This window comes from Hoplias malabaricus, chromosome 1 (genome assembly GCF_029633855.1).
Source record: "Hoplias malabaricus isolate fHopMal1 chromosome 1, fHopMal1.hap1, whole genome shotgun sequence".
Taxonomy (NCBI): Eukaryota; Metazoa; Chordata; class Actinopteri; order Characiformes; family Erythrinidae; genus Hoplias; species Hoplias malabaricus.
The window spans coordinates 8,686,782-8,712,812 of NC_089800.1; the positions used below are offsets into that span (position 1 = coordinate 8,686,782).

General features: G+C 46.7%; 1 protein-coding gene across 1 annotated transcript in view; it reads right to left on the minus strand.

Moving 5' to 3' along the window:
• The window catches only part of LOC136701591 (anion exchange protein 2-like), an 83,927-nt gene that overhangs the window by 43,405 nt on the left and 14,491 nt on the right, over positions 1 to 26,031 (minus strand). The window contains exons 8-9 of the mRNA XM_066676207.1: positions 20,399 to 20,535; positions 19,149 to 19,329 (exon numbers count right to left, since the gene is read on the minus strand). Of these exons, the coding sequence (XP_066532304.1) occupies positions 19,149 to 19,329; positions 20,399 to 20,535 (318 nt within the window). The remainder of the gene's footprint in view (positions 1 to 19,148; positions 19,330 to 20,398; positions 20,536 to 26,031) is intronic.

Below are 26,031 nucleotides of genomic sequence, written 5' to 3' on the forward strand. Positions count from 1 at the left end.
CCTGACAGACAGTTTAAAGGCCCTGGAGGCGAGTTTCCGACCCTGAGAGACAGTTTAAAGGCACTGGATGTGAGTTTCTAACTCTGACAGACAGTTTAAAGGCACTGGAGGTGAGTCTCTGACCCTGAGAGACAGTTTAAAGGCACTGGAGGTGAGTCTCTGACCCTGAGAGATAGTTTAAAGGCACTGGAGGCGAGTTTCTGACCCTGAGAGATAGTTTAAAGGCACTGGAGGCAAGTTTCTGACCCTGACAGACAGTTTAAAGGCACTGGAGGTGAGTTTCTGACCCTGAAAGACAGTTTAAATGCACTGGAGGTGAGTTTCTGACCCTGAGAGACAGTTTAAATGCACTGGAGGCGAGTATCTGACCCTGAGAGACAGTTTAAAGGCACTGGAGGTGAGTTTCCGACCCTGAGAGACAGTTTAAATGCACTGGAGGCGAGTTTCTGACCCTGAGAGACAGTTTAAAGGCACTGGAGGTGAGTTTCCGACCCTAAGAGACAGTTTAAAGGCACTGGAGGTGAGTTTCCGACCCTGAGAGACAGTTTAAAGGCACTGGAGGTGAGTTTCCGACCCTGAGAGACAGTTTAAAGGCACTGGAGGTGAGTTTCCGACCCTAAGAGACAGTTTAAAGGCACTGGAGGTGAGTTTCCGACCCTGAGAGACAGTTTAAAGGCACTGGAGGTGAGTTTCTGACCCTGAGAGACAGTTTAAATGCACTGGAGGTGAGTTTCCGACCCTAAGAGACAGTTTAAAGGCACTGGAGGTGAGTTTCCGACCCTGAGAGACAGTTTAAAGGCACTGGAGGTGAGTTTCCGACCCTGAGAGACAGTTTAAAGGCACTGGAGGTGAGTTCTGACCCTGAGAGACAGTTTAAAGGCACTGGAGGTGAGTTTCTGACACTGAGAGACAGTTTAAAGGCACTGGAGGTGAGTTTCCGACCCTGACAGACAGTTTAAAGGCCCTGGAGGCGAGTTTCCGACCCTGAGAGACAGTTTAAAGGCACTGGATGTGAGTTTCTAACTCTGACAGACAGTTTAAAGGCACTGGAGGTGAGTCTCTGACCCTGAGAGACAGTTTAAAGGCACTGGAGGTGAGTCTCTGACCCTGAGAGATAGTTTAAAGGCACTGGAGGCGAGTTTCTGACCCTGAGAGATAGTTTAAAGGCACTGGAGGCAAGTTTCTGACCCTGACAGACAGTTTAAAGGCACTGGAGGTGAGTTTCTGACCCTGAAAGACAGTTTAAATGCACTGGAGGTGAGTTTCTGACCCTGAGAGACAGTTTAAATGCACTGGAGGCGAGTATCTGACCCTGAGAGACAGTTTAAAGGCACTGGAGGTGAGTTTCCGACCCTGAGAGACAGTTTAAATGCACTGGAGGTGAGTTTCCGACCCTAAGAGACAGTTTAAAGGCACTGGAGGTGAGTTTCCGACCCTGAGAGACAGTTTAAAGGCACTGGAGGTGAGTTTCCGACCCTGAGAGACAGTTTAAAGGCACTGGAGGTGAGTTCTGACCCTGAGAGACAGTTTAAAGGCACTGGAGGTGAGTCTCTGACCCTGAGAGACAGTTTAAAGGCACTGGAGGTGAGTTTCTGACCCTGAGAGATAGTTTAAAGGCACTGGACGTGAGTTTCTGACCCTGACAGACAGTTTAAAGGCACTGAAGGTGAGTCTCTGACCCTGAGAGACAGTTTAAAGGCACTGGAGGTGAGTCTCTGACCCTGAGAGATAGTTTAAAGGCACTGGAGGCGAGTTTCTGACCCTGAGAGACAGTTTAAAGGCACTGGAGGCGAGTTTCTGACCCTGACAGACAGTTTAAAGGCACTGGAGGTGAGTTTCTGACCCTGACAGACAGTTTAAAGGCACTGAAGGTGAGTCTCTGACCCTGAGAGACAGTTTAAAGGCACTGGAGGTGAGTCTCTGACCCTGAGAGATAGTTTAAAGGCACTGGAGGCGAGTTTCTGACCCTGAGAGATAGTTTAAAGGCACTGGAGGCGAGTTTCTGACCCTGACAGACAGTTTAAAGGCACTGGAGGTGAGTTTCTGACCCTGACAGACAGTTTAAAGGCACTGGAGGCGAGTTTCTGACCCTGAGAGGCAGTTTAAATGCACTGGAGGTGAGTTTCTGACCCTGAAAGACAGTTTAAAGGCACTGGAGGCGAGTTTCTGACCCTGAAAGACAATTTAAAGGCACTGGAGGCGAGTTTCTGACCCTGAGAGACAGTTTAAATGCACTGGAGGTGAGTTTCTGGCCCTGAGAGACAGTTTAAAGGCACTGGAGGTGAGTTTCTGACCCTGAGAGACAGTTTAAAGGCACTGGAGGTGAGTTTCTGACCCTGAGAGACAGTTTAAATGCACTGGAGGCGAGTTTCTGACCCTGAGAGACAGTTTAAAGGCACTGGAGGTGAGTTTCCGACCCTAAGAGACAGTTTAAAGGCACTGGAGGTGAGTTTCCGACCCTGAGAGACAGTTTAAAGGCACTGGAGGTGAGTTTCCGACCCTGAGAGACAGTTTAAAGGCACTGGAGGTGAGTTTCCGACCCTGAGAGACAGTTTAAAGGCACTGGAGGTGAGTTTCCGACCCTGAGAGACAGTTTAAAGGCACTGGAGGTGAGTTTCTGACCCTGAGAGACAGTTTAAATGCACTGGAGGTGAGTTTCCGACCCTAAGAGACAGTTTAAAGGCACTGGAGGTGAGTTTCCGACCCTGAGAGACAGTTTAAAGGCACTGGAGGTGAGTTTCCGACCCTGAGAGACAGTTTAAAGGCACTGGAGGTGAGTTCTGACCCTGAGAGACAGTTTAAAGGCACTGGAGGTGAGTTTCTGACACTGAGAGACAGTTTAAAGGCACTGGAGGTGAGTTTCCGACCCTGACAGACAGTTTAAAGGCCCTGGAGGCGAGTTTCCGACCCTGAGAGACAGTTTAAAGGCACTGGATGTGAGTTTCTAACTCTGACAGACAGTTTAAAGGCACTGGAGGTGAGTCTCTGACCCTGAGAGACAGTTTAAAGGCACTGGAGGTGAGTCTCTGACCCTGAGAGATAGTTTAAAGGCACTGGAGGCGAGTTTCTGACCCTGAGAGATAGTTTAAAGGCACTGGAGGCAAGTTTCTGACCCTGACAGACAGTTTAAAGGCACTGGAGGTGAGTTTCTGACCCTGAAAGACAGTTTAAATGCACTGGAGGTGAGTTTCTGACCCTGAGAGACAGTTTAAATGCACTGGAGGCGAGTATCTGACCCTGAGAGACAGTTTAAAGGCACTGGAGGTGAGTTTCTGACCCTGAGAGACAGTTTAAAGGCACTGGATGTGAGTTTCCGACCCTGAGAGACAGTTTAAAGGCACTGGATGTGAGTTTCTAACTCTGACAGACAGTTTAAAGGCACTGGAGGTGAGTCTCTGACCCTGAGAGACAGTTTAAAGGCACTGGAGGTGAGTCTCTGACCCTGAGAGATAGTTTAAAGGCACTGGAGGCGAGTTTCTGACCCTGAGAGATAGTTTAAAGGCACTGGAGGCAAGTTTCTGACCCTGACAGACAGTTTAAAGGCACTGGAGGTGAGTTTCTGACCCTGAAAGACAGTTTAAATGCACTGGAGGTGAGTTTCTGACCCTGAGAGACAGTTTAAATGCACTGGAGGCGAGTATCTGACCCTGAGAGACAGTTTAAAGGCACTGGAGGCGAGTTTCCGACCCTGAGAGACAGTTTAAAGGCACTGGAGGTGAGTTTCCGACCCTGAGAGACAGTTTAAAGGCACTGGAGGTGAGTTCTGACCCTGAGAGACAGTTTAAAGGCACTGGAGGCGAGTTTCTGACCCTGAGAGACAGTTTAAAGACACTGGAGGTGAGTTTCCGACCCTGAGAGACAGTTTAAAGGCACTGGAGGTGAGTTTCCGACCCTGAGAGACAGTTTAAATGCACTGGAGGTGAGTTCTGACCCTGAGAGACAGTTTAAAGGCACTGGAGGCGAGTTTCTGACCCTGAGAGACAGTTTAAAGACACTGGAGGTGAGTTTCCGACCCTGAGAGATAGTTTAAAGGCACTGGAGGTGAGTTTCCGACCCTGAGAGACAGTTTAAAGGCACTGGAGGTGAGTTCTGACACCGAGAGACAGTTTAAAGGCACTGGAGGCGAGTTTCTGACCCTGAAAGACAGTTTAAAGGCACTGGAGGTGAGTTTCTGACCCTGAGAGACAGTTTAAAGGCACTGGAGGCGAGTTTCTGACCCTGAAAGACAGTTTAAAGGCACTGGAGGCGAGTTTCTGACCCTGAAAGACAGTTTAAAGGCACTGGAGGTGAGTTTCTGACCCTGAAAGACAGTTTAAAGGCACTGGAGGCGAGTTTCTGACCATGAAAGACAGTTTAAAGGCACTGGAGGCGAGTTTCTTACCCTGAAAGACAGTTTAAAGGCACTGGAGGCGAGTTTCTGACCCTGAAAGACAGTTTAAAGGCACTGGAGGTGAGTTTCTGACCCTGAGAGACAGTTTAAATGCACTGGAGGTGAGTTTCTGACCCTGAGAGACAGTTTAAAGGCACTGGAGGCGAGTTTCTGACCCTGACAGACAGTTTAAAGGCACTGGAGGCGAGTTTCTGACCCTGACAGACAGTTTAAAGGCACTGGAGGCGAGTTTCTGACCCTGACAGACAGTTTAAAGGCACTGGAGGTGAGTTTCTGACCCTGAGAGACAGTTTAAAGGCACTGGAGGCGAGTTTCTGACCCTGACAGACAGTTTAAAGGCACTGGAGGTGAGTTTCTGACCCTGAGAGACAGTTTAAAGGCACTGGAGGTGACTTTCTGACCCTGAAAGACAGTTTAAAGGCACTGGAGGTGAGTTTCTGACCCTGACAGACAGTTTAAAGGCACTGGAGGTGAGTTTCTGACCCTGAGAGACAGTTTAAATGCACTGGAGGTGAGTTTCTGACCCTGAGAGACAGTTTAAAGGCACTGGAGGTGAGTTTCTGACCCTGAGAGACAGTTTAAAGGCACTGGAGGCGAGTTGCTGACCCTGAGAGACAGTTTAAAGGCACTGGAGGTGAGTTCTGACCCTGAGAGACAGTTTAAATGCACTGGAGGTGAGTTTCTGACCCTGAGAGACAGTTTAAATGCACTGGAGGTGAGTTTCTGACCCTGAGAGACAGTTTAAAGGCACTGGAGGTGAGTTTCTGACCCTGAGAGACAGTTTAAAGGCACTGGAGGCGAGTTTCTGACCCTGAGAGACAGTTTAAAAGCACTGGAGGTGAGTTTCTGACCCTGAGAGACAGTTTAAATGCACTGGAGGCGAGTTTCTGACACCGAGAGACAGTTTAAAGGCACTGGAGGCGAGTTTCTGACCCTGAAAGACAGTTTAAAGGCACTGGAGGTGAGTTTCTGACCCTGAGAGACAGTTTAAAGGCACTGGAGGCGAGTTTCTGACCCTGAAAGACAGTTTAAAGGCACTGGACGCGAGTTTCTGACCCTGAGAGACAGTTTAAAGGCACTGGAGGCGAGTTTCTTACCCTGAAAGACAGTTTAAAGGCACTGGAGGTGAGTTTCTGACCCTGAAAGACAGTTTAAAGGCACTGGAGGCGAGTTTCTGACCCTGAAAGACAGTTTAAAGGCACTGGAGGTGAGTTTCTGACCCTGAGAGACAGTTTAAATGCACTGGAGGTGAGTTTCTGACCCTGAGAGACAGTTTAAAGGCACTGGAGGCGAGTTTCTGACCCTGACAGACAGTTTAAAGGCACTGGAGGCGAGTTTCTGACCCTGACAGACAGTTTAAAGGCACTGGAGGCGAGTTTCTGACCCTGACAGACAGTTTAAAGGCACTGGAGGTGAGTTTCTGACCCTGAAAGACAGTTTAAAGGCACTGGAGGTGAGTTTCTGACCCTGACAGACAGTTTAAAGGCACTGGAGGTGAGTTTCTGACCCTGACAGACAGTTTAAAGGCACTGGAGGTGACTTTCTGACCCTGAAAGACAGTTTAAAGGCACTGGAGGTGACTTTCTGACCCTGACAGACAGTTTAAAGGCACTGGAGGTGAGTTTCTGACCCTGAGAGACAGTTTAAATGCACTGGAGGTGAGTTTCTGACCCTGAGAGACAGTTTAAAGGCACTGGAGGTGAGTTTCTGACCCTGAGAGACAGTTTAAAGGCACTGGAGGCGAGTTGCTGACCCTGAGAGACAGTTTAAAGGCACTGGAGGTGAGTTCTGACCCTGAGAGACAGTTTAAAGGCACTGGAGGGTGAGTTTCTGACCCTGAGAGACAGTTTAAAGGCACTGGAGGCGAGTTTCTGACCCTGAGAGACAGTTTAAGACACTGGAGGTGAGTTTCCGACCCTGAGAGACAGTTTAAAGGCACTGGAGGTGAGTTTCCGACCCTGAGAGACAGTTTAAATGCACTGGAGGTGAGTTCTGACCCTGAGAGACAGTTTAAAGGCACTGGAGGCGAGTTTCTGACCCTGAGAGATAGTTTAAAGGCACTGGAGGTGAGTTTCCGACCCTGAGAGACAGTTTAAAGGCACTGGAGGTGAGTTCTGACACCGAGAGACAGTTTAAAGGCACTGGAGGCGAGTTTCTGACCCTGAAAGACAGTTTAAAGGCACTGGAGGTGAGTTTCTGACCCTGAGAGACAGTTTAAAGGCACTGGAGGCGAGTTCTGACCCTGAAAGACAGTTTAAAGGCACTGAGGCGAGTTTCTGACCCTGAAAGACAGTTTAAAGGCACTGGAGGTGAGTTTCTGACCCTGAAAGACAGTTTAAAGGCACTGGAGGCGAGTTTCTGACCATGAAGACAGTTTAAAGGCACTGGAGGCGAGTTTCTTACCTGAAAGACAGTTTAAAGGCACTGGAGGCGAGTTTCTGACCCTGAAAGACAGTTTAAAGGCACTGGAGGTGAGTTTCTGACCCTGAGAGACAGTTAAAATGCACTGGAGGTGAGTTTCTGACCCTGAGAGACAGTTTAAAGGCACTGGAGGTGAGTTTCTGACCCTGACAGACAGTTTAAAGGCACTGGAGGCGAGTTGCTGACCCTGAGAGACAGTTTAAAGGCACTGGAGGTGAGTTCTGACCCTGAGAGACAGTTTAAATGCACTGGAGGTGAGTTTCTGACCCTGAGAGACAGTTTAAATGCACTGGAGGTGAGTTTCTGACCCTGAGAGACAGTTTAAAGGCACTGGAGGTGAGTTTCTGACCCTGAGAGACAGTTTAAAGGCACTGGAGGCGAGTTTCTGACCCTGAGAGACAGTTTAAATGCACTGGAGGCGAGTTGCTGACCCTGAGAGACAGTTTAAAGGCACTGGAGGCGAGTTGCTGACCCTGAGAGACAGTTTAAAGGCACTGGAGGCGAGTTTCTGACCCTGAGAGACAGTTTAAAGGCACTGGAGGTGAGTTTCTGACCCTGAGAGACAGTTTAAAAGCACTGGAGGTGAGTTTCTGACCCTGAGAGACAGTTTAAAGGCACTGGAGGTGAGTTTCTGACCATGAAAGACAGTTTAAAGGCACTGGAGGTGAGTTTCTGACCCTGAAAGACAGTTTAAAGGCACTGGAGGTGGAGTTTCTGACCATGAAAGACAGTTTAAAGGCACTGGAGGTGAGTTTCTGACCCTGAAAGACAGTTTAAAGGCACTGGAGGCGAGTTTCTGACCCTGAAAGACAGTTTAAAGGCACTGGAGGCGAGTTTCTGACCCTGAAAGACAGTTTAAAGGCACTGGAGGTGAGTTTCTGACCATGAAAGACAGTTTAAAGGCACTGGAGGTGAGTTTCTGACCCTGAGAGACAGTTTAAAGGCACTGGAGGTGAGTTTCTGACCCTGAAAGACAGTTTAAAGGCACTGGAGGTGAGTTTCTGACCATGAAAGACAGTTTAAAGGCACTGGAGGTGAGTTTCTGACCCTGAAAGACAGTTTAAAGGCACTGGAGGTGAGTTTCTGACCTGAGAGACAGTTTAAAAGCACTGGAGGTGAGTTTCTGACCCTGAAAGACAGTTTAAAGGCACTGGAGGCGAGTTTCTGACCCTGAGAGACAGTTTAAAGGCACTGGAGGTGAGTTTCTGACCCTGAGAGACAGTTTAAATGCACTGGAGGCGAGTATCTGACCCTGAGAGACAGTTTAAAGGCACTGGAGGTGAGTTTCTGACCCTGAGAGACAGTTTAAATGCACTGGAGGTGAGTTTCCGACCCTAAGAGACAGTTTAAAGGCACTGGAGTGAGTTTCCGACCCTGAGAGACAGTTTAAAGGCACTGGAGGTGAGTTCTGACCCTGAGAGACAGTTTAAAGGCACTGGAGGCGAGTTTCTGACCCTGAGAGACAGTTTAAAGACACTGGAGGTGAGTTTCCGACCCTGAGAGACAGTTTAAAGGCACTGGAGGTGAGTTTCCGACCCTGAGAGACAGTTTAAATGCACTGGAGGTGAGTTCTGACCCTAAGAGACAGTTTAAAGGCACTGGAGGCGAGTTTCTGACCCTGAGAGACAGTTTAAAGACACTGGAGGTGAGTTTCCGACCCTGAGAGACAGTTTAAAGGCACTGGAGGTGAGTTTCCGACCCTGAGAGACAGTTTAAAGGCACTGGAGGTGAGTTCTGACACCGAGAGACAGTTTAAAGGCACTGGAGGCGAGTTTCTGACCCTGAAAGACAGTTTAAAGGCACTGGAGGTGAGTTTCTGACCCTGAGAGACAGTTTAAAGGCACTGGAGGCGAGTTTCTGACCCTGAAAGACAGTTTAAAGGCACTGGAGGCGAGTTTCTGACCCTGAAAGACAGTTTAAAGGCACTGGAGGTGAGTTTCTGACCCTGAAAGACAGTTTAAAGGCACTGGAGGCGAGTTTCTGACCATGAAAGACAGTTTAAAGGCACTGGAGGCGAGTTTCTTACCCTGAAAGACAGTTTAAAGGCACTGGAGGTGAGTTTCTGACCCTGAAAGACAGTTTAAAGGCACTGGAGGCGAGTTTCTGACCCTGAAAGACAGTTTAAAGGCACTGGAGGTGAGTTTCTGACCCTGAGAGACAGTTTAAATGCACTGGAGGTGAGTTTCTGACCCTGAGAGACAGTTTAAAGGCACTGGAGGCGAGTTTCTGACCCTGACAGACAGTTTAAAGGCACTGGAGGCGAGTTTCTGACCCTGACAGACAGTTTAAAGGCACTGGAGGCGAATTTCTGACCCTGACAGACAGTTTAAAGGCACTGGAGGTGAGTTTCTGACCCTGAGAGACAGTTTAAAGGCACTGGAGGCGAGTTTCTGACCCTGACAGACAGTTTAAAGGCACTGGAGGTGAGTTTCTGACCCTGAGAGACAGTTTAAAGGCACTGGAGGTGACTTTCTGACCCTGAAAGACAGTTTAAAGGCACTGGAGGTGAGTTTCTGACCCTGACAGACAGTTTAAAGGCACTGGAGGTGAGTTTCTGACCCTGAGAGACAGTTTAAATGCACTGGAGGTGAGTTTCTGACCCTGAGAGACAGTTTAAAGGCACTGGAGGTGAGTTTCTGACCCTGAGAGACAGTTTAAAGGCACTGGAGGCGAGTTGCTGACCCTGAGAGACAGTTTAAAGGCACTGGAGGTGAGTTCTGACCCTGAGAGACAGTTTAAATGCACTGGAGGTGAGTTTCTGACCCTGAGAGACAGTTTAAATGCACTGGAGGTGAGTTTCTGACCCTGAGAGACAGTTTAAAGGCACTGGAGGTGAGTTTCTGACCCTGAGAGACAGTTTAAAGGCACTGGAGGCGAGTTTCTGACCCTGAGAGACAGTTTAAAAGCACTGGAGGTGAGTTTCTGACCCTGAGAGACAGTTTAAATGCACTGGAGGCGAGTTTCTGACACCGAGAGACAGTTTAAAGGCACTGGAGGCGAGTTTCTGACCCTGAAAGACAGTTTAAAGGCACTGGAGGTGAGTTTCTGACCCTGAGAGACAGTTTAAAGGCACTGGAGGCGAGTTTCTGACCCTGAAAGACAGTTTAAAGGCACTGGAGGCGAGTTTCTGACCCTGAGAGACAGTTTAAAGGCACTGGAGGCGAGTTTCTTACCCTGAAAGACAGTTTAAAGGCACTGGAGGTGAGTTTCTGACCCTGAAAGACAGTTTAAAGGCACTGGAGGCGAGTTTCTGACCCTGAAAGACAGTTTAAAGGCACTGGAGGTGAGTTTCTGACCCTGAGAGACAGTTTAAATGCACTGGAGGTGAGTTTCTGACCCTGAGAGACAGTTTAAAGGCACTGGAGGCGAGTTTCTGACCCTGACAGACAGTTTAAAGGCACTGGAGGCGAGTTTCTGACCCTGACAGACAGTTTAAAGGCACTGGAGGCGAGTTTCTGACCCTGACAGACAGTTTAAAGGCACTGGAGGTGAGTTTCTGACCCTGAGAGACAGTTTAAAGGCACTGGAGGTGAGTTTCTGACCCTGAGAGACAGTTTAAAGGCACTGGAGGTGACTTTCTGACCCTGAAAGACAGTTTAAAGGCACTGGAGTTGAGTTTCTGACCCTGACAGACAGTTTAAAGGCACTGGAGGTGAGTTTCTGACCCTGAGAGACAGTTTAAAGGCACTGGACGCGAGTTGCTGACCCTGAGAGACAGTTTAAAGGCACTGGAGGTGAGTTCTGACCCTGAGAGACAGTTTAAATGCACTGGAGGTGAGTTTCTGACCCTGAGAGACAGTTTAAATGCACTGGAGGTGAGTTTCTGACCCTGAGAGACAGTTTAAAGGCACTGGAGGTGAGTTTCTGACCCTGAGAGACAGTTTAAAGGCACTGGAGGCGAGTTTCTGACCCTGAGAGACAGTTTAAAAGCACTGGAGGTGAGTTTCTGACCCTGAGAGACAGTTTAAATGCACTGGAGGCGAGTTTCTGACCCTGAGAGACAGTTTAAAGGCACTGGAGGCGAGTTTCTGACCCTGAGAGACAGTTTAAATGCACTGGAGGTGAGTTTCTGACCCTGAGAGACAGTTTAAAGGCACTAGAGGCGAGTTTCTGACCCTGAGAGACAGTTTAAATGCACTGGAGGCGAGTTTCTGACCCTGAGAGACAGTTTAAAGGCACTGGAGGCGAGTTTCTGACCCTGAGAGACAGTTTAAATGCACTGGAGGTGAGTTTCTGACCCTGAGAGACAGTTTAAAGGCACTGGAGGTGAGTCTCTGACCCTGAGAGACAGTTTAAAGGCACTGGAGGCGAGTTTCTGACCCTGAAAGACAGTTTAAAGGCACTGGAGGTGAGTTTCTGACCCTGAGAGACAGTTTAAAGACACTGGAGGTGAGTTTCCGACCCTGAGAGACAGTTTAAAGGCACTGGAGGTGAGTTTCCGACCCTGAGAGACAGTTTAAAGGCACTGGAGGTGAGTTCTGACACCGAGAGACAGTTTAAAGGCACTGGAGGCGAGTTTCTGACCCTGAAAGACAGTTTAAAGGCACTGGAGGTGAGTTTCTGACCCTGAGAGACAGTTTAAAGGCACTGGAGGCGAGTTTCTGACCCTGAAAGACAGTTTAAAGGCACTGGAGGCGAGTTTCTGACCCTGAAAGACAGTTTAAAGGCACTGGAGGTGAGTTTCTGACCCTGAAAGACAGTTTAAAGGCACTGGAGGCGAGTTTCTGACCATGAAAGACAGTTTAAAGGCACTGGAGGCGAGTTTCTTACCCTGAAAGACAGTTTAAAGGCACTGGAGGTGAGTTTCTGACCCTGAAAGACAGTTTAAAGGCACTGGAGGCGAGTTTCTGACCCTGAAAGACAGTTTAAAGGCACTGGAGGTGAGTTTCTGACCCTGAGAGACAGTTTAAATGCACTGGAGGTGAGTTTCTGACCCTGAGAGACAGTTTAAAGGCACTGGAGGCGAGTTTCTGACCCTGACAGACAGTTTAAAGGCACTGGAGGCGAGTTTCTGACCCTGACAGACAGTTTAAAGGCACTGGAGGCGAGTTTCTGACCCTGACAGACAGTTTAAAGGCACTGGAGGTGAGTTTCTGACCCTGAGAGACAGTTTAAAGGCACTGGAGGCGAGTTTCTGACCCTGACAGACAGTTTAAAGGCACTGGAGGTGAGTTTCTGACCCTGAGAGACAGTTTAAAGGCACTGGAGGTGACTTTCTGACCCTGAAAGACAGTTTAAAGGCACTGGAGGTGAGTTTCTGACCCTGACAGACAGTTTAAAGGCACTGGAGGTGAGTTTCTGACCCTGAGAGACAGTTTAAATGCACTGGAGGTGAGTTTCTGACCCTGAGAGACAGTTTAAAGGCACTGGAGGTGAGTTTCTGACCCTGAGAGACAGTTTAAAGGCACTGGAGGCGAGTTGCTGACCCTGAGAGACAGTTTAAAGGCACTGGAGGTGAGTTCTGACCCTGAGAGACAGTTTAAATGCACTGGAGGTGAGTTTCTGACCCTGAGAGACAGTTTAAATGCACTGGAGGTGAGTTTCTGACCCTGAGAGACAGTTTAAAGGCACTGGAGGTGAGTTTCTGACCCTGAGAGACAGTTTAAAGGCACTGGAGGCGAGTTTCTGACCCTGAGAGACAGTTTAAAGGCACTGGAGGCGAGTTTCTGACCCTGAGAGACAGTTTAAAGGCACTGGAGGCGAGTTTCTTACCCTGAAAGACAGTTTAAAGGCACTGGAGGTGAGTTTCTGACCCTGAAAGACAGTTTAAAGGCACTGGAGGCGAGTTTCTGACCCTGAAAGACAGTTTAAAGGCACTGGAGGTGAGTTTCTGACCCTGAGAGACAGTTTAAATGCACTGGAGGTGAGTTTCTGACCCTGAGAGACAGTTTAAAGGCACTGGAGGCGAGTTTCTGACCCTGACAGACAGTTTAAAGGCACTGGAGGCGAGTTTCTGACCCTGACAGACAGTTTAAAGGCACTGGAGGCGAGTTTCTGACCCTGACAGACAGTTTAAAGGCACTGGAGGTGAGTTTCTGACCCTGAGAGACAGTTTAAAGGCACTGGAGGTGAGTTTCTGACCCTGAGAGACAGTTTAAAGGCACTGGAGGTGACTTTCTGACCCTGAAAGACAGTTTAAAGGCACTGGAGTTGAGTTTCTGACCCTGACAGACAGTTTAAAGGCACTGGAGGTGAGTTTCTGACCCTGAGAGACAGTTTAAAGGCACTGGACGCGAGTTGCTGACCCTGAGAGACAGTTTAAAGGCACTGGAGGTGAGTTCTGACCCTGAGAGACAGTTTAAATGCACTGGAGGTGAGTTTCTGACCCTGAGAGACAGTTTAAATGCACTGGAGGTGAGTTTCTGACCCTGAGAGACAGTTTAAAGGCACTGGAGGTGAGTTTCTGACCCTGAGAGACAGTTTAAAGGCACTGGAGGCGAGTTTCTGACCCTGAGAGACAGTTTAAAAGCACTGGAGGTGAGTTTCTGACCCTGAGAGACAGTTTAAATGCACTGGAGGCGAGTTTCTGACCCTGAGAGACAGTTTAAAGGCACTGGAGGCGAGTTTCTGACCCTGAGAGACAGTTTAAATGCACTGGAGGTGAGTTTCTGACCCTGAGAGACAGTTTAAAGGCACTAGAGGCGAGTTTCTGACCCTGAGAGACAGTTTAAATGCACTGGAGGCGAGTTTCTGACCCTGAGAGACAGTTTAAAGGCACTGGAGGCGAGTTTCTGACCCTGAGAGACAGTTTAAATGCACTGGAGGTGAGTTTCTGACCCTGAGAGACAGTTTAAAGGCACTGGAGGTGAGTCTCTGACCCTGAGAGACAGTTTAAAGGCACTGGAGGCGAGTTTCTGACCCTGAGAGACAGTTTAAAGGCACTGGAGGCGAGTTTCTGACCCTGAGAGACAGTTTAAAGGCACTGGAGGTGAGTTTCTGACCCTGAGAGACAGTTTAAATGCACTGGAGGTGAGTTTCTGACCCTGAGAGACAGTTTAAAGGCACTAGAGGCGAGTTTCTGACCCTGAGAGACAGTTTAAAGGCACTGGAGGCGAGTTTCTGACCCTGAGAGACAGTTTAAAGGCACTGGAGGTGAGTTTCTGACCCTGAGAGACAGTTTAAAGGCACTGGAGGCGAGTTTCTGACCCTGAGAGACAGTTTAAAAGCACTGGAGGTGAGTTTCTGACCCTGAGAGACAGTTTAAATGCACTGGAGGCGAGTTTCTGACCCTGAGAGGCAGTTTAAAGGCACTGGAGGTGAGTTCTGACCCTGAGAGACAGTTTAAATGCACTGGAGGTGAGTTTCTGACCCTGACAGACAGTTTAAAGGCACTGGAGGTGAGTTTCTGACCCTGAGAGACAGTTTAAAGGCACTGGAGGTGAGTCTCTGACCCTGAGAGACAGTTTAAAGGCACTGGAGGCGAGTTTCTGACCCTGAGAGACAGTTTAAAGGCACTGGAGGTGAGTTTCTGACCCTGAGAGACAGTTTAAAGGCACTGGAGGCGAGTTTCTGACCCTGAGAGACAGTTTAAAAGCACTGGAGGTGAGTTTCTGACCCTGAGAGACAGTTTAAATGCACTGGAGGCGAGTTTCTGACCCTGAGAGGCAGTTTAAAGGCACTGGAGGTGAGTTCTGACCCTGAGAGACAGTTTAAATGCACTGGAGGTGAGTTTCTGACCCTGACAGACAGTTTAAAGGCACTGGAGGTGAGTTTCTGACCCTGAGAGACAGTTTAAAGGCACTGGAGGTGAGTCTCTGACCCTGAGAGACAGTTTAAAGGCACTGGAGGCGAGTTTCTGACCCTGAGAGACAGTTTAAAGGCACTGGAGGTGAGTTTCTGACCCTGAGAGACAGTTTAAAGGCACTGGAGGTGAGTTTCTGACCCTGAGAGACAGTTTAAATGCACTGGAGGCGAGTTTCTGATCCTGAGAGACAGTTTAAAGGCACTGGAGGCGAGTTGCTGACCCTGAGAGACAGTTTAAAGGCACTGGAGGCGAGTTGCTGACCTTGAGAGACAGTTTAAAGGCACTGGAGGCGAGTTTCTGACCCTGAGAGACAGTTTAAAGGCACTGGAGGTGAGTTTCTGACCCTGAGAGACAGTTTAAAAGCACTGGAGGTGAGTTTCTGACCCTGAGAGACAGTTTAAAGGCACTGGAGGTGAGTTTCTGACCATGAAAGACAGTTTAAAGGCACTGGAGGTGAGTTTCTGACCCTGAAAGACAGTTTAAAAGCACTGGAGGCGAGTTTCTGTCCCTGAAAGACAGTTTAAAGGCACTGGAGGTGAGTTTCTGACCATGAAAGACAGTTTAAAGGCACTGGAGGTGAGTTTCTGACCCTGAAAGACAGTTTAAAGGCACTGGAGGCGAGTTTCTGACCCTGAAAGACAGTTTAAAGGCACTGGAGGCGAGTTTCTGACCCTGAAAGACAGTTTAAAGGCACTGGAGGTGAGTTTCTGACCATGAAAGACAGTTTAAAGGCACTGGAGGTGAGTTTCTGACCCTGAGAGACAGTTTAAAGGCACTGGAGGTGAGTTTCTGACCCTGAAAGACAGTTTAAAGGCACTGGAGGTGAGTTTCTGACCATGAAAGACAGTTTAAAGGCACTGGAGGTGAGTTTCTGACCCTGAAAGACAGTTTAAAGGCACTGGAGGTGAGTTTCTGACCCTGAGAGACAGTTTAAAAGCACTGGAGGTGAGTTTCTGACCCTGAAAGACAGTTTAAAGGCACTGGAGGCGAGTTTCTGACCCTGAGAGACAGTTTAAAGGCACTGGAGGTGAGTTTCTGACCCTGACAGACAGTTTAAAGGCACTGGAGGTGAGTTTCTGACCCTGAAAGACAGTTTAAAGGCACTGGAGGCGAGTTTCTGACCCTGAAAGACAGTTTAAAGGCACTGGAGGCGAGTTGCTGACCCTGAGAGACAGTTTAAAGGCACTGGAGGTGAGTTCTGACCCTGAGAGACAGTTTAAAGGCACTGGAGGCGAGTTTCTGACCCTGACAGACAGTTTAAAGGCACTGGAGGTGAGTTTCTGACCCTGAGAGACAGTTTAAAGGCACTGGAGGTGAGTTCTGACCCTGAAAGACAGTTTAAAGGCACTGGAGGCGAGTTGCTGACCCTGAGAGACAGTTTAAAGGCACTGGAGGTGAGTTCTGACCCTGAGAGACAGTTTAAAGACACTGGAGGTGAGTTTCTGACCCTGACAGACAGTTTAAAGGCACTGGAGGTGAGTTTCTGACCCTGAGAGACAGTTTAAAGGCACTGGAGGTGAGTTTCTGACCCTGACAGACAGTTTAAAGGCACTGGAGGTGAGTTTCTGACCCTGAGAGACAGTTTAAAGGCACTGGAGGTGAGTTTCTGACCCTGAGAGACAGTTTAAAGGCACTGGAGGTGAGTTTCTGACCCTGACAGACAGTTTAAAGGCACTGGAGGTGAGTTTCTGACCCTGAGAGACAGTTTAAATGCACTGGAGGTGAGTTTCTGACCCTGAGAGACAGTTTAAAGGCACTGGAGGTGAGTTTCTGACCCTGACAGACAGTTTAAATGCACTGGAGGTGAGTTTCTGACCCTGAGAGACAGTTTAAAGGCACTGGAGGTGAGTTTCTGACCCTGAGAGACAGTTTAAAGGCACTGGAGGCGAGATTCTGACCCTGACAGACAGTTTAAAGGCACTGGAGGTGAGTTTCTGACCCTGAGAGACAGTTTAAAGGCACTGGAGGCGAGTTTCTGACCCTGAAAGACAGTTTAAAGGCACTGGAGGTGAGTTTCTGACCCTGACAGACAGTTTAAAGGCACTGGAGGTGAGTTTCTGACCCTGAGAGACAGTTTAAAGGCACTGGAGGTGAGTTTCTGACCCTGAGAGACAGTTTAAATGCACTGGAGGTGAGTTTCTGACCCTGACAGACAGTTTAAAGGCACTGGAGGTGAGTTTCTGACCCTGAGAGACAGTTTAAATGCACTGGAGGTGAGTTTCTGACCCTGACAGACAGTTTAAAGGCACTGGAGGTGAGTTTCTGACCCTGACAGACAGTTTAAAGGCACTGGAGGCGAGTTGCTGACCCTGAGAGACAGTTTAAAGGCACTGGAGGTGAGTTGCTGACCCTGAGAGACAGTTTAAAGGCACTGGAGGCGAGTTGCTGACCCTGAGAGACAGTTTAAAGGCACTGGAGGTGAGTTTCTGACCCTGAGAGACAGTTTAAATGCACTGGAGGCGAGTTTCTGACCCTGAGAGACAGTTTAAAGGCACTGGAGGCGAGTTTCTGACCCTGAGAGACAGTTTAAAGGCACTGGAGGTGAGTCTCTGACCCTGAGAGACAGTTTAAAGGCACTGGAGGCGAGTTGCTGACCCTGAGAGACAGTTTAAAGGCACTGGAGGCGAGTTGCTGACCCTGAGAGACAGTTTAAAGGCACTGGAGGTGAGTTCTGACCCTGAGAGACAGTTTAAAGGCACTGGAGGTGAGTTCTGACCCTGAGAGACAGTTTAAAGGCACTGGAGGTGAGTTCTGACCCTGAGAGACAGTTTAAAGGCACTGGAGGCGAGTTTCTGACCCTGAGAGACAGTTTAAAGGCACTGGAGGCGAGTTTCTGACCCTGAGAGACAGTTTAAAGGCACTGGAGGCGAGTTTCTGACCCTGAGAGACAGTTTAAAGGCACTGGAGGCGAGTTTCTGACCCTGAGAGACAGTTTAAAGGCACTGGAGGTGAGTTTCTGACCCTGACAGACAGTTTAAAGGCACTGGAGGTGAGTTTCTGACCCTGAGAGACAGTTTAAATGCACTGGAGGTGAGTTTCTGACCCTGAGAGACAGTTTAAAGGCACTGGAGGTGAGTTTCTGACCCTGACAGACAGTTTAAATGCACTGGAGGTGAGTTTCTGACCCTGAGAGACAGTTTAAAGGCACTGGAGGTGAGTTTCTGACCCTGAGAGACAGTTTAAAGGCACTGGAGGCGAGATTCTGACCCTGACAGACAGTTTAAAGGCACTGGAGGTGAGTTTCTGACCCTGAGAGACAGTTTAAAGGCACTGGAGGCGAGTTTCTGACCCTGAAAGACAGTTTAAAGGCACTGGAAGTGAGTTTCTGACCCTGACAGACAGTTTAAAGGCACTGGAGGTGAGTTTCTGACCCTGAGAGACAGTTTAAAGGCACTGGAGGTGAGTTTCTGACCCTGAGAGACAGTTTAAATGCACTGGAGGTGAGTTTCTGACCCTGACAGACAGTTTAAAGGCACTGGAGGTGAGTTTCTGACCCTGAGAGACAGTTTAAATGCACTGGAGGTGAGTTTCTGACCCTGACAGACAGTTTAAAGGCACTGGAGGTGAGTTTCTGACCCTGAGAGACAGTTTAAAGGCACTGGAGGCGAGTTGCTGACCCTGAGAGACAGTTTAAAGGCACTGGAGGTGAGTTGCTGACCCTGAGAGACAGTTTAAAGGCACTGGAGGCGAGTTGCTGACCCTGAGAGACAGTTTAAAGGCACTGGAGGTGAGTTTCTGACCCTGAGAGACAGTTTAAATGCACTGGAGGCGAGTTTCTGACCCTGAGAGACAGTTTAAAGGCACTGGAGGCGAGTTTCTGACCCTGAGAGACAGTTTAAAGGCACTGGAGGTGAGTCTCTGACCCTGAGAGACAGTTTAAAGGCACTGGAGGCGAGTTGCTGACCCTGAGAGACAGTTTAAAGGCACTGGAGGCGAGTTGCTGACCCTGAGAGACAGTTTAAAGGCACTGGAGGTGAGTTCTGACCCTGAGAGACAGTTTAAAGGCACTGGAGGTGAGTTCTGACCCTGAGAGACAGTTTAAAGGCACTGGAGGCGAGTTTCTGACCCTGAGAGACAGTTTAAAGGCACTGGAGGCGAGTTTCTGACCCTGAGAGACAGTTTAAAGGCACTGGAGGCGAGTTTCTGACCCTGAGAGACAGTTTAAAGGCACTGGAGGCGAGTTTCTGACCCTGAGAGACAGTTTAAAGGCACTGGAGGTAAGTTCTGACCCTGAGAGACAGTTTAAAGGCACTGGAGGCGAGTTTCTGACCCTGAGAGACAGTTTAAAGGCACTGGAGGCGAGTTTCTGACCCTGAGAGACAGTTTAAAGGCACTGGAGGTAAGTTCTGACCCTGAGAGACAGTTTAAAGGCACTGGAGGTGAGTTTCCGACCCTGAGAGTCAGTTTAAAGGCACTGGAGGTGAGTTCTGACCCTGAGAGTCAGTTTAAAGGCACTGGAGGTGAGTTCTGACCCTGAGAGACAGTTTAAAGGCACTGGAGGTGAGTTCTGACCCTGAGAGACAGTTTAAAGGCACTGGAGGTGAGTTCTGACCCTGAGAGACAGTTTAAAGGCACTGAAGGCGAGTTTCTGACCATGCGAAATGGTTTTCCGGAGTTCTAAAAGGCTTCTGAAGGACAGTGAAGCGACGTGAGGTTTTCCCCATCGCTCTGTCTCCTCCTCCACATCTTCCTCAAACTTAATCCAGCGAGCTGTCTCCCTCCACTGCAGCTCCTGGTTCTTATCCACCATCAATTCATTCAGCTCCACAAACACCTAAACAAAAAAAGAAAAAAGAAAATGTGGTCAATAAAACTGCTTCAGTCTTCACAGAAGTTGATTTAATTAAATGAAGAATAATATGGATATATCTCCATAATAAATTATGTAGAGATTCAACTGGTCCTAGAGATACTCAGGATGTTGGACAGTGGACACTGTTGTATTAATGGAACCAGACATCCTCCTCTAAATGTTCAGCGTGAGTCACAAGGTGTGATCAGCGACATCTAAGGGTTAAAAATACCCAGTCCTGGCAGTGAGGAATGCACACTGATTGGGTTGAAATGTCCACTGTTCTTCATCATCTTCATCACTCCATAGACAGCGGAGGTGACAGGGATGAGGAGGGAATAAAGTTCTAGGTGTGTGTCAGAGATGTGGAGAACAACACCAGACTCTGTTCACCAACACCAGAGAGAAATTGTAGAGTCTCTACAATCGGATATTTCACACCTAAACTCCTGCTCTGTGTCCACCGCTCACACACTGAAATATACAAAGTTTTAGACAGAAACAACCCCCCGCCAAAAAAATACAAAGAGTAGAGTTCTGACCTTCTGCTGCTGAGTGAGTCTCTGCGAGAAATCTAACAGAACCATATTCTCACAGAACCGAGCTCTACCTGAGCCAGGGCTCATTAATAAAACAGAGAACAGGCGGAGTGTCCTATTACCTGTGAGAGTTCACCTCTCCCTCTTCTCTGCCCCCCCCAACCAACACCCCTTACCCCAATGTGTGAAAGGAGAGCGTAATTAATTCATTTTTAATGAATACTCTGCTGCTTTAGAAACATGAACACGACTGTGGTAACTGTTCATATTAGTATTAAACCCACAGAGACTGAGCCTAGTCCTAGACGCCTCAGGCACTGAAACTAGTCTGGATCAGTATTAATCAATCAGGGACTGAGCCTAGTCCTAAACTCTCAGGCACTGAACCTAGCCTCGGGTCAGTATTAACCCTCAGGGACTAAGCCTTGTTTTTGTGTTTTTAAATTTTATTCAGACTGAACAATTATCTAGAATAAACACTAGGACTAGGACCCAGGTTCTTGGGGCCTCACCTCATGTGGGGTGCGGTCCAGTTTGCGGTTCCGTGGACTTGGTTCTTTATGATCTTTACTGACGTGGACCATCAGACCTTTCGAGCTTTTTCGGACCAAGTGTCTCCTCACAGCCGGAACATCCTCAAAGCGGTGACCTGCCAGAACACACATTTCAGTCCTTTATTCACTGTGTGTGTGTGTGTGTGTGTGTGTATGTGTGTGTGTGTGTGTGTGTGAGTGTAACTGAGAGTCGTGAGACTGTGCTCAGGCCTGGGTTTTGTTTGGAGCTAAATCTTGTTACAGAGGGGGATTGTGGGTAATGGGATTGTGGGTAATGAGTTTATCCACATGGTGAGAGAATTTAACTCTAATTAAAGAAAATGTTCAGGGATCAGAGGTCAAAGGACTGAATTTCAGTAACAATCAGGAGCTGAACCTTAATCTAAACCTGGAATCGACAACTTTACCCTAAAAATCTTATCCACAAAATTAAGTAAAATGTTATTCCATTCAATTATTAAAGTTTTTCACAAATGTACAAAAGTTACTTAACACTTTCCCATCATTAATCCTAAACTTTAATATAATATCCACATATTTAATCCACAGTTTTAATTCTCTCATACACAGTAATCAAGAAATGTATGTAAGTCTTTACCCAGAGGAGCTGTGTGTGAACGCAACCACCCACAACATTCGACTTTGTCCTCCTGGCACCCTGGTAAAGAATCTGGATGAAGTCTGAGTCAGTGCATATGAGAACGGAGAGGGAAATGTTCTGGTGGTTCTCTTGTATGTGCTGCTATGAACTGCAGGTGTGAACGGCTGCTTTGGGACCTTCATGTGTGAGAGTTCATGTGTGAAAAAGGCACTAGACACGCACAGCCCTTTATGTTCTCTGGAACCTTAAATAGTCTCCTCTGCGTCCACCAGTGTCCAGCCTCCACCAATACTCTGTCCCCTCACCACAGACTGGCCAGAGGGGAGACAGGAAGTTTAAACTTAGATTTAAACCTAAAAGCTAATCTAAAGGTTTAACCCAAAATATCCATCCAAAAATGTAAATAATACTGTATTACACACAGTAAGGATGTGTGTGTGTGTGTGTGTGAGTGTGTGTGTGTATGTGTGTATGTGTGAGTGTGTGTATGTGTGTGTGAGTGTGTGTGTGTGTGTGTGTGTGAGTGTGTGTATGTGAGTGAGTGTATGTGTATGTGTGTGTGAGTGTGTGTGTGTGTGTGTGTGTATCTGTGAGTGTGTGTATGTGAGTGTATGTGGGTGTGTGTGTGTGTATGTGTGTGTGTGTGAGTGTGTGTATGTGTGTGTGAGTGAGTGTGTGTATGTGTGTGTGTGTGTGTGTGAGTGTGTGTATGTGTGTGTGTGTGAGTGTGTGTGTGTGTGAGTGTGTGTGTGTGTGAGTGTGTGTATGTGTGTGTGTGTATGTGTGTGTGTGTGTGAGTGTGTGTGTGTGTGAGTGTGTGTGTATGTGAGTGTGTGTGTGTGTTTGTGTGTGTGAAAGAGGAATGGAGTGAGAGAGAGTGCAGGAATGATGAAAGGATCATTACTGGAGTGAAGTGATACAGAAGGAGGTGTGAGCTGAAGGTCTTCAGGGACACACAATGGTACAGAGATGAATATCGACTGAAATTCAATCTGATTTACAGAGACTCTACGCACTTTACTGACTTCATTGCATCCCCCGAGCATCTAAGTTCCTGAATCAGCTACAGGACCCAGACGGCCCAGCCAATGGATGAGCCACAATCTGAACAACCCCCCCCCACAGACCCCCGCAGAGAGATGCCCACAAATCACCTCCACCAGCAACATCTGCCCCAGAGCACTGTGGGAAACTGCCCTGACTTTAATGCTGTTCCGTCTCTGTGGAAACACTTAATTAAACTCTTTCTTTTGAATGTGCGGCAGGACTTTACTGAACTGTTCAGATTTCTTCAGATGCACAGACTCTGCCTGGTTACATCACAGAACATTGTCTTAAAATTAATTAAAAAATCAATGACAACCGAATGTCGACTGTCTTCAAGGAGTAAATGACTGTAAAAAACTGTAAAAATAAAGAGTGCTCTTTTTCTCAGTGAGTTTTGCAGCATGTCTGACTCCCACACCAATGATATTTTAGATCTAAAAGGTTTAAAATGTTGGAATTGATGAGCAACCAAACTTTACACTGTGAGGTCTGCACAAGGTCAGTGTCAGAAAAAGAAATCTGATTAAAGATTAAATCAAAGAGAAGAGGAAAAGTTGAGAAGTCTTTATGGAAAATCAGAATAAATATTCTGGATAAAAAGATTAAAAATATCCAGGACATGATAATGAGACGTCTGGAAACATGGAGCTTTTCTCATCTAAAAACTTCTACTTTAACCTTTAGAACTGGAGAAATTAACAAATTAATTGTTGTAAAAAATTGGAGTATTTGAGACTACTTGAGAGGAATTTGGTGTGTTCTCCCTGTGTGTGTGTGGGTTTCCTCTGGATGCTCCAGTGTCCTCCCACAGTCGGGTAGATGGATTGGCTACTCAAAACGTCTATAGGTGTGTGTATGTGAATGGCTACATGAGCGTCTGAGTAAATGTGAGTTTGTGATGTCCTGTGATGGACTGCCACCCGTTCAAGAGTGTGATCCTATGGAGTAAGATTACTGTCAAAAATAAACGTGTGCATGCTCATATACTTTCATACATAAAAATTAAATTTGGACACAAAAGTCTGTTATGTGTGTGTTTTGTACGAATACGACTTAAAAAATATATGATTATAAAGTAGTAATCGACCGATATGGGTTTTTTGATGGCCGATGCTGATATTTAGACAGCGGTAGTAGCCAATGGCCGATATGTAAAGCCAATATTCCCATTCCTCAGGCAGTGAATAAACTAGAGGCATTTTCATGATTTATTTTTACAGAAAACCCTTCAAATGTGTAAAAGAAACCAATTAGAGTCCTGAAATATATATGAAGTAGTCAAAAGCTTATGAAAACTACAAAAAAAAGTAGGCACTTATCTTATTTTTGGAAAAAAATGTTAGTGACTATAAACTGAAGAGTTCGTGAGTCCTGTTACTTTTTTTTTTTTAAACTTGTGTCTCCAGGGGTCTACTTTCATCAGGTAAAATTTGGAGTTGATACCTCCTACTGATCTGAAGTTATTGAAGCTGGAGCAGACAGTGGACAGATGGCCTCTCCAAGTGTCTCTTTAGACCCCAAGCTCTCCGTAAGGAAAATGATTACTTTTACTGCAATAATACAGTGTACATACCTGGTCTAGACCTAATGTCAACATCTTAGTGTTTTTCTTTACTTTCTATGAGAAACTAGTCTCCTGTCCCTCACCAAGTGGCCATTTACCCCTCACAAAACAGTAAAAACCCTTAGTTATGGTGTGTTTTATTCTGATGAACTGAGTTTATTTCTGATGTTTACACTTGTTTCTCACAGAGGACAGTGTTCCTTTAAATGTCTGACGTGTTAAAAGGCGAGAGCTGCACTCTGATTGGCTGTAGAGCGAGGCACCCTCCCCCACACCCCCTGCTGCATTTAAATGTCCTCAGTGGGGGAAATGTAACTAGTAAAAGAAATCTAAGCTTTGAAACATGTTTATTGACTTGATTATTGTTTGTGGAGCTTGTGGCTGCCAAATAGAACCATTTGAGTCTCTTTCGCGGTGTCTGGCTCTGTTGGGCAGTGAAAACGTATGCGCTCTGCGTGTTTGTCCATCCTCCTTGGGTACACATCGCCATAACTCTGCCCCTGATTGGTCTACAGACTTGATTGACATGTGGTTGGAAAGCTGAGAGCCTGAGTAGGTGTGACATGGCGTAACTCTACGGGGATCATATTTTAACTATTTTTTGAAAGTGTGTAATTTATTTTCGGCCAGTACTCTTGACGGTTTGACGGAGAGATTCAGATTTAGTCTCGTTTTGAAGGGGACTATCCAAGGTAAGCGATGCTAACTTTGTGTGTGAGCCACTTGTGGGCTCTTCAGGCTTCGAGAAGCAGCGGTTTTGTCATTGGTGAAGAAACCTGAAGTTTGGAATATCTTATTCTTTCGGCTTTAATTCCTTAGTCCTACATTTTAGGGCATGTCCTCGTGATCCTGAGAGTCTGACCGTTCGATTGATGTATGATATGTACACATTGACTCAAATGTCACTAATATTTTTTCATAACAATTTCCTGGCAAGGTATATTTCAACCAAAAATACTTATTTATCGAGTGGGATTATATATAAAATGATTAAATCAATGAAAAGCAGTGACTTTAAGCTTTAATTTGGTACGTTGACTGTCGACTTTGGACCTGTAGTACCTGAGAGATACTGATGGATATAACAATGAGTGATTTTTTTTTAGGCACCGGCGACCAATGAGTGAAATAAGAGGCTAAATAACACTGGGTTTCTTCCCACAGCTTGGCCTGTATTATGCATTGTGTAAATATCGGCCTCTTGCGCTCATATATCGTCTGATGCCGATTATATAAAAAAATGCCAAAAATCGGCCTGATTAATCGGCCCGCCGATATATCGATTGAACACTATTATAAAGACTTAGGCATACAACTTGAATTATTATGGGTACGGCTTCTAGATTACGAACAAGAATTGGAAAGTAAGAAAACACTGTCAAAAATACGTACGTCACTGGACTCACAGGCAAGATGCATAGAGCAGAAGGCCAATCGATTTAATATAGTGCACAAGTGTGGTCTGCTGCGTCTTGTTTTGAACTGGTGGGAGAGGTGTTAAATGAAAGCTTATGGTGTCCCCCTGTGCCCAATATATGTTATTTTATGATTTGTCTGGTTTGAAGTGTATTTACATATTAGAGCCCCATTTCTATGTTTTATTTTATTTTCATGTGGTAACTGATGAATATAGTGGAACAAGGAGAGTTGTAGACAGACAGATGAGAGCTTGTTAGTTTCAGGATAATCTCAGAAACTCAATGATGCCAGGTTTATACATACAAGTAGTATAACCACAGATATATTTTAGTAGGTTATTTGTTTTACCCCAAAATTAAGGATAACATATATATTATAAATCTGAACACTTGACTGAATAATAATAATAATAATAATAATACTTTGTAGTTAAAAATCCCAAGAACCAGCCCATTGATTTGATTAATCATTTATAACTTTTGTGTGACATTTATTTTTGTACAGATTATTAATTTCAAATCCCTTTCATATTTCTGTTTTTTTTGTGTGTTTTATATTTAAAGCAGATTCCTCATTAGTTGTCCACATTTTACATAATAACACTGCTCCAATGGAAAGAAGATAGTTCCAGCTTTCATATGAGACCTTCATATTGTATCTGCCTTATAGAGTATGACATTTATGAAATGAAGAACGTGAAGAATGGAACCACTGGTGTGTAGAATTAATAATTTTCATAAATATTTTATTATTATCGTTACACTTATATAGCGCCTTTCTAGACACCCAAGGACGCTTTACAATCTACACTGCTCAGAACGCTCAGAACGCGAGAAGCGGCAGCCAAACGCGCACAGCGTACTCTCAACCAGAAACGACCGTCCACCTGGAGGACTGCATCGGGCACTAGGGTTTAACCCAGGACAGAGCGCCAATCCATATCTGGTCTCACACATACAG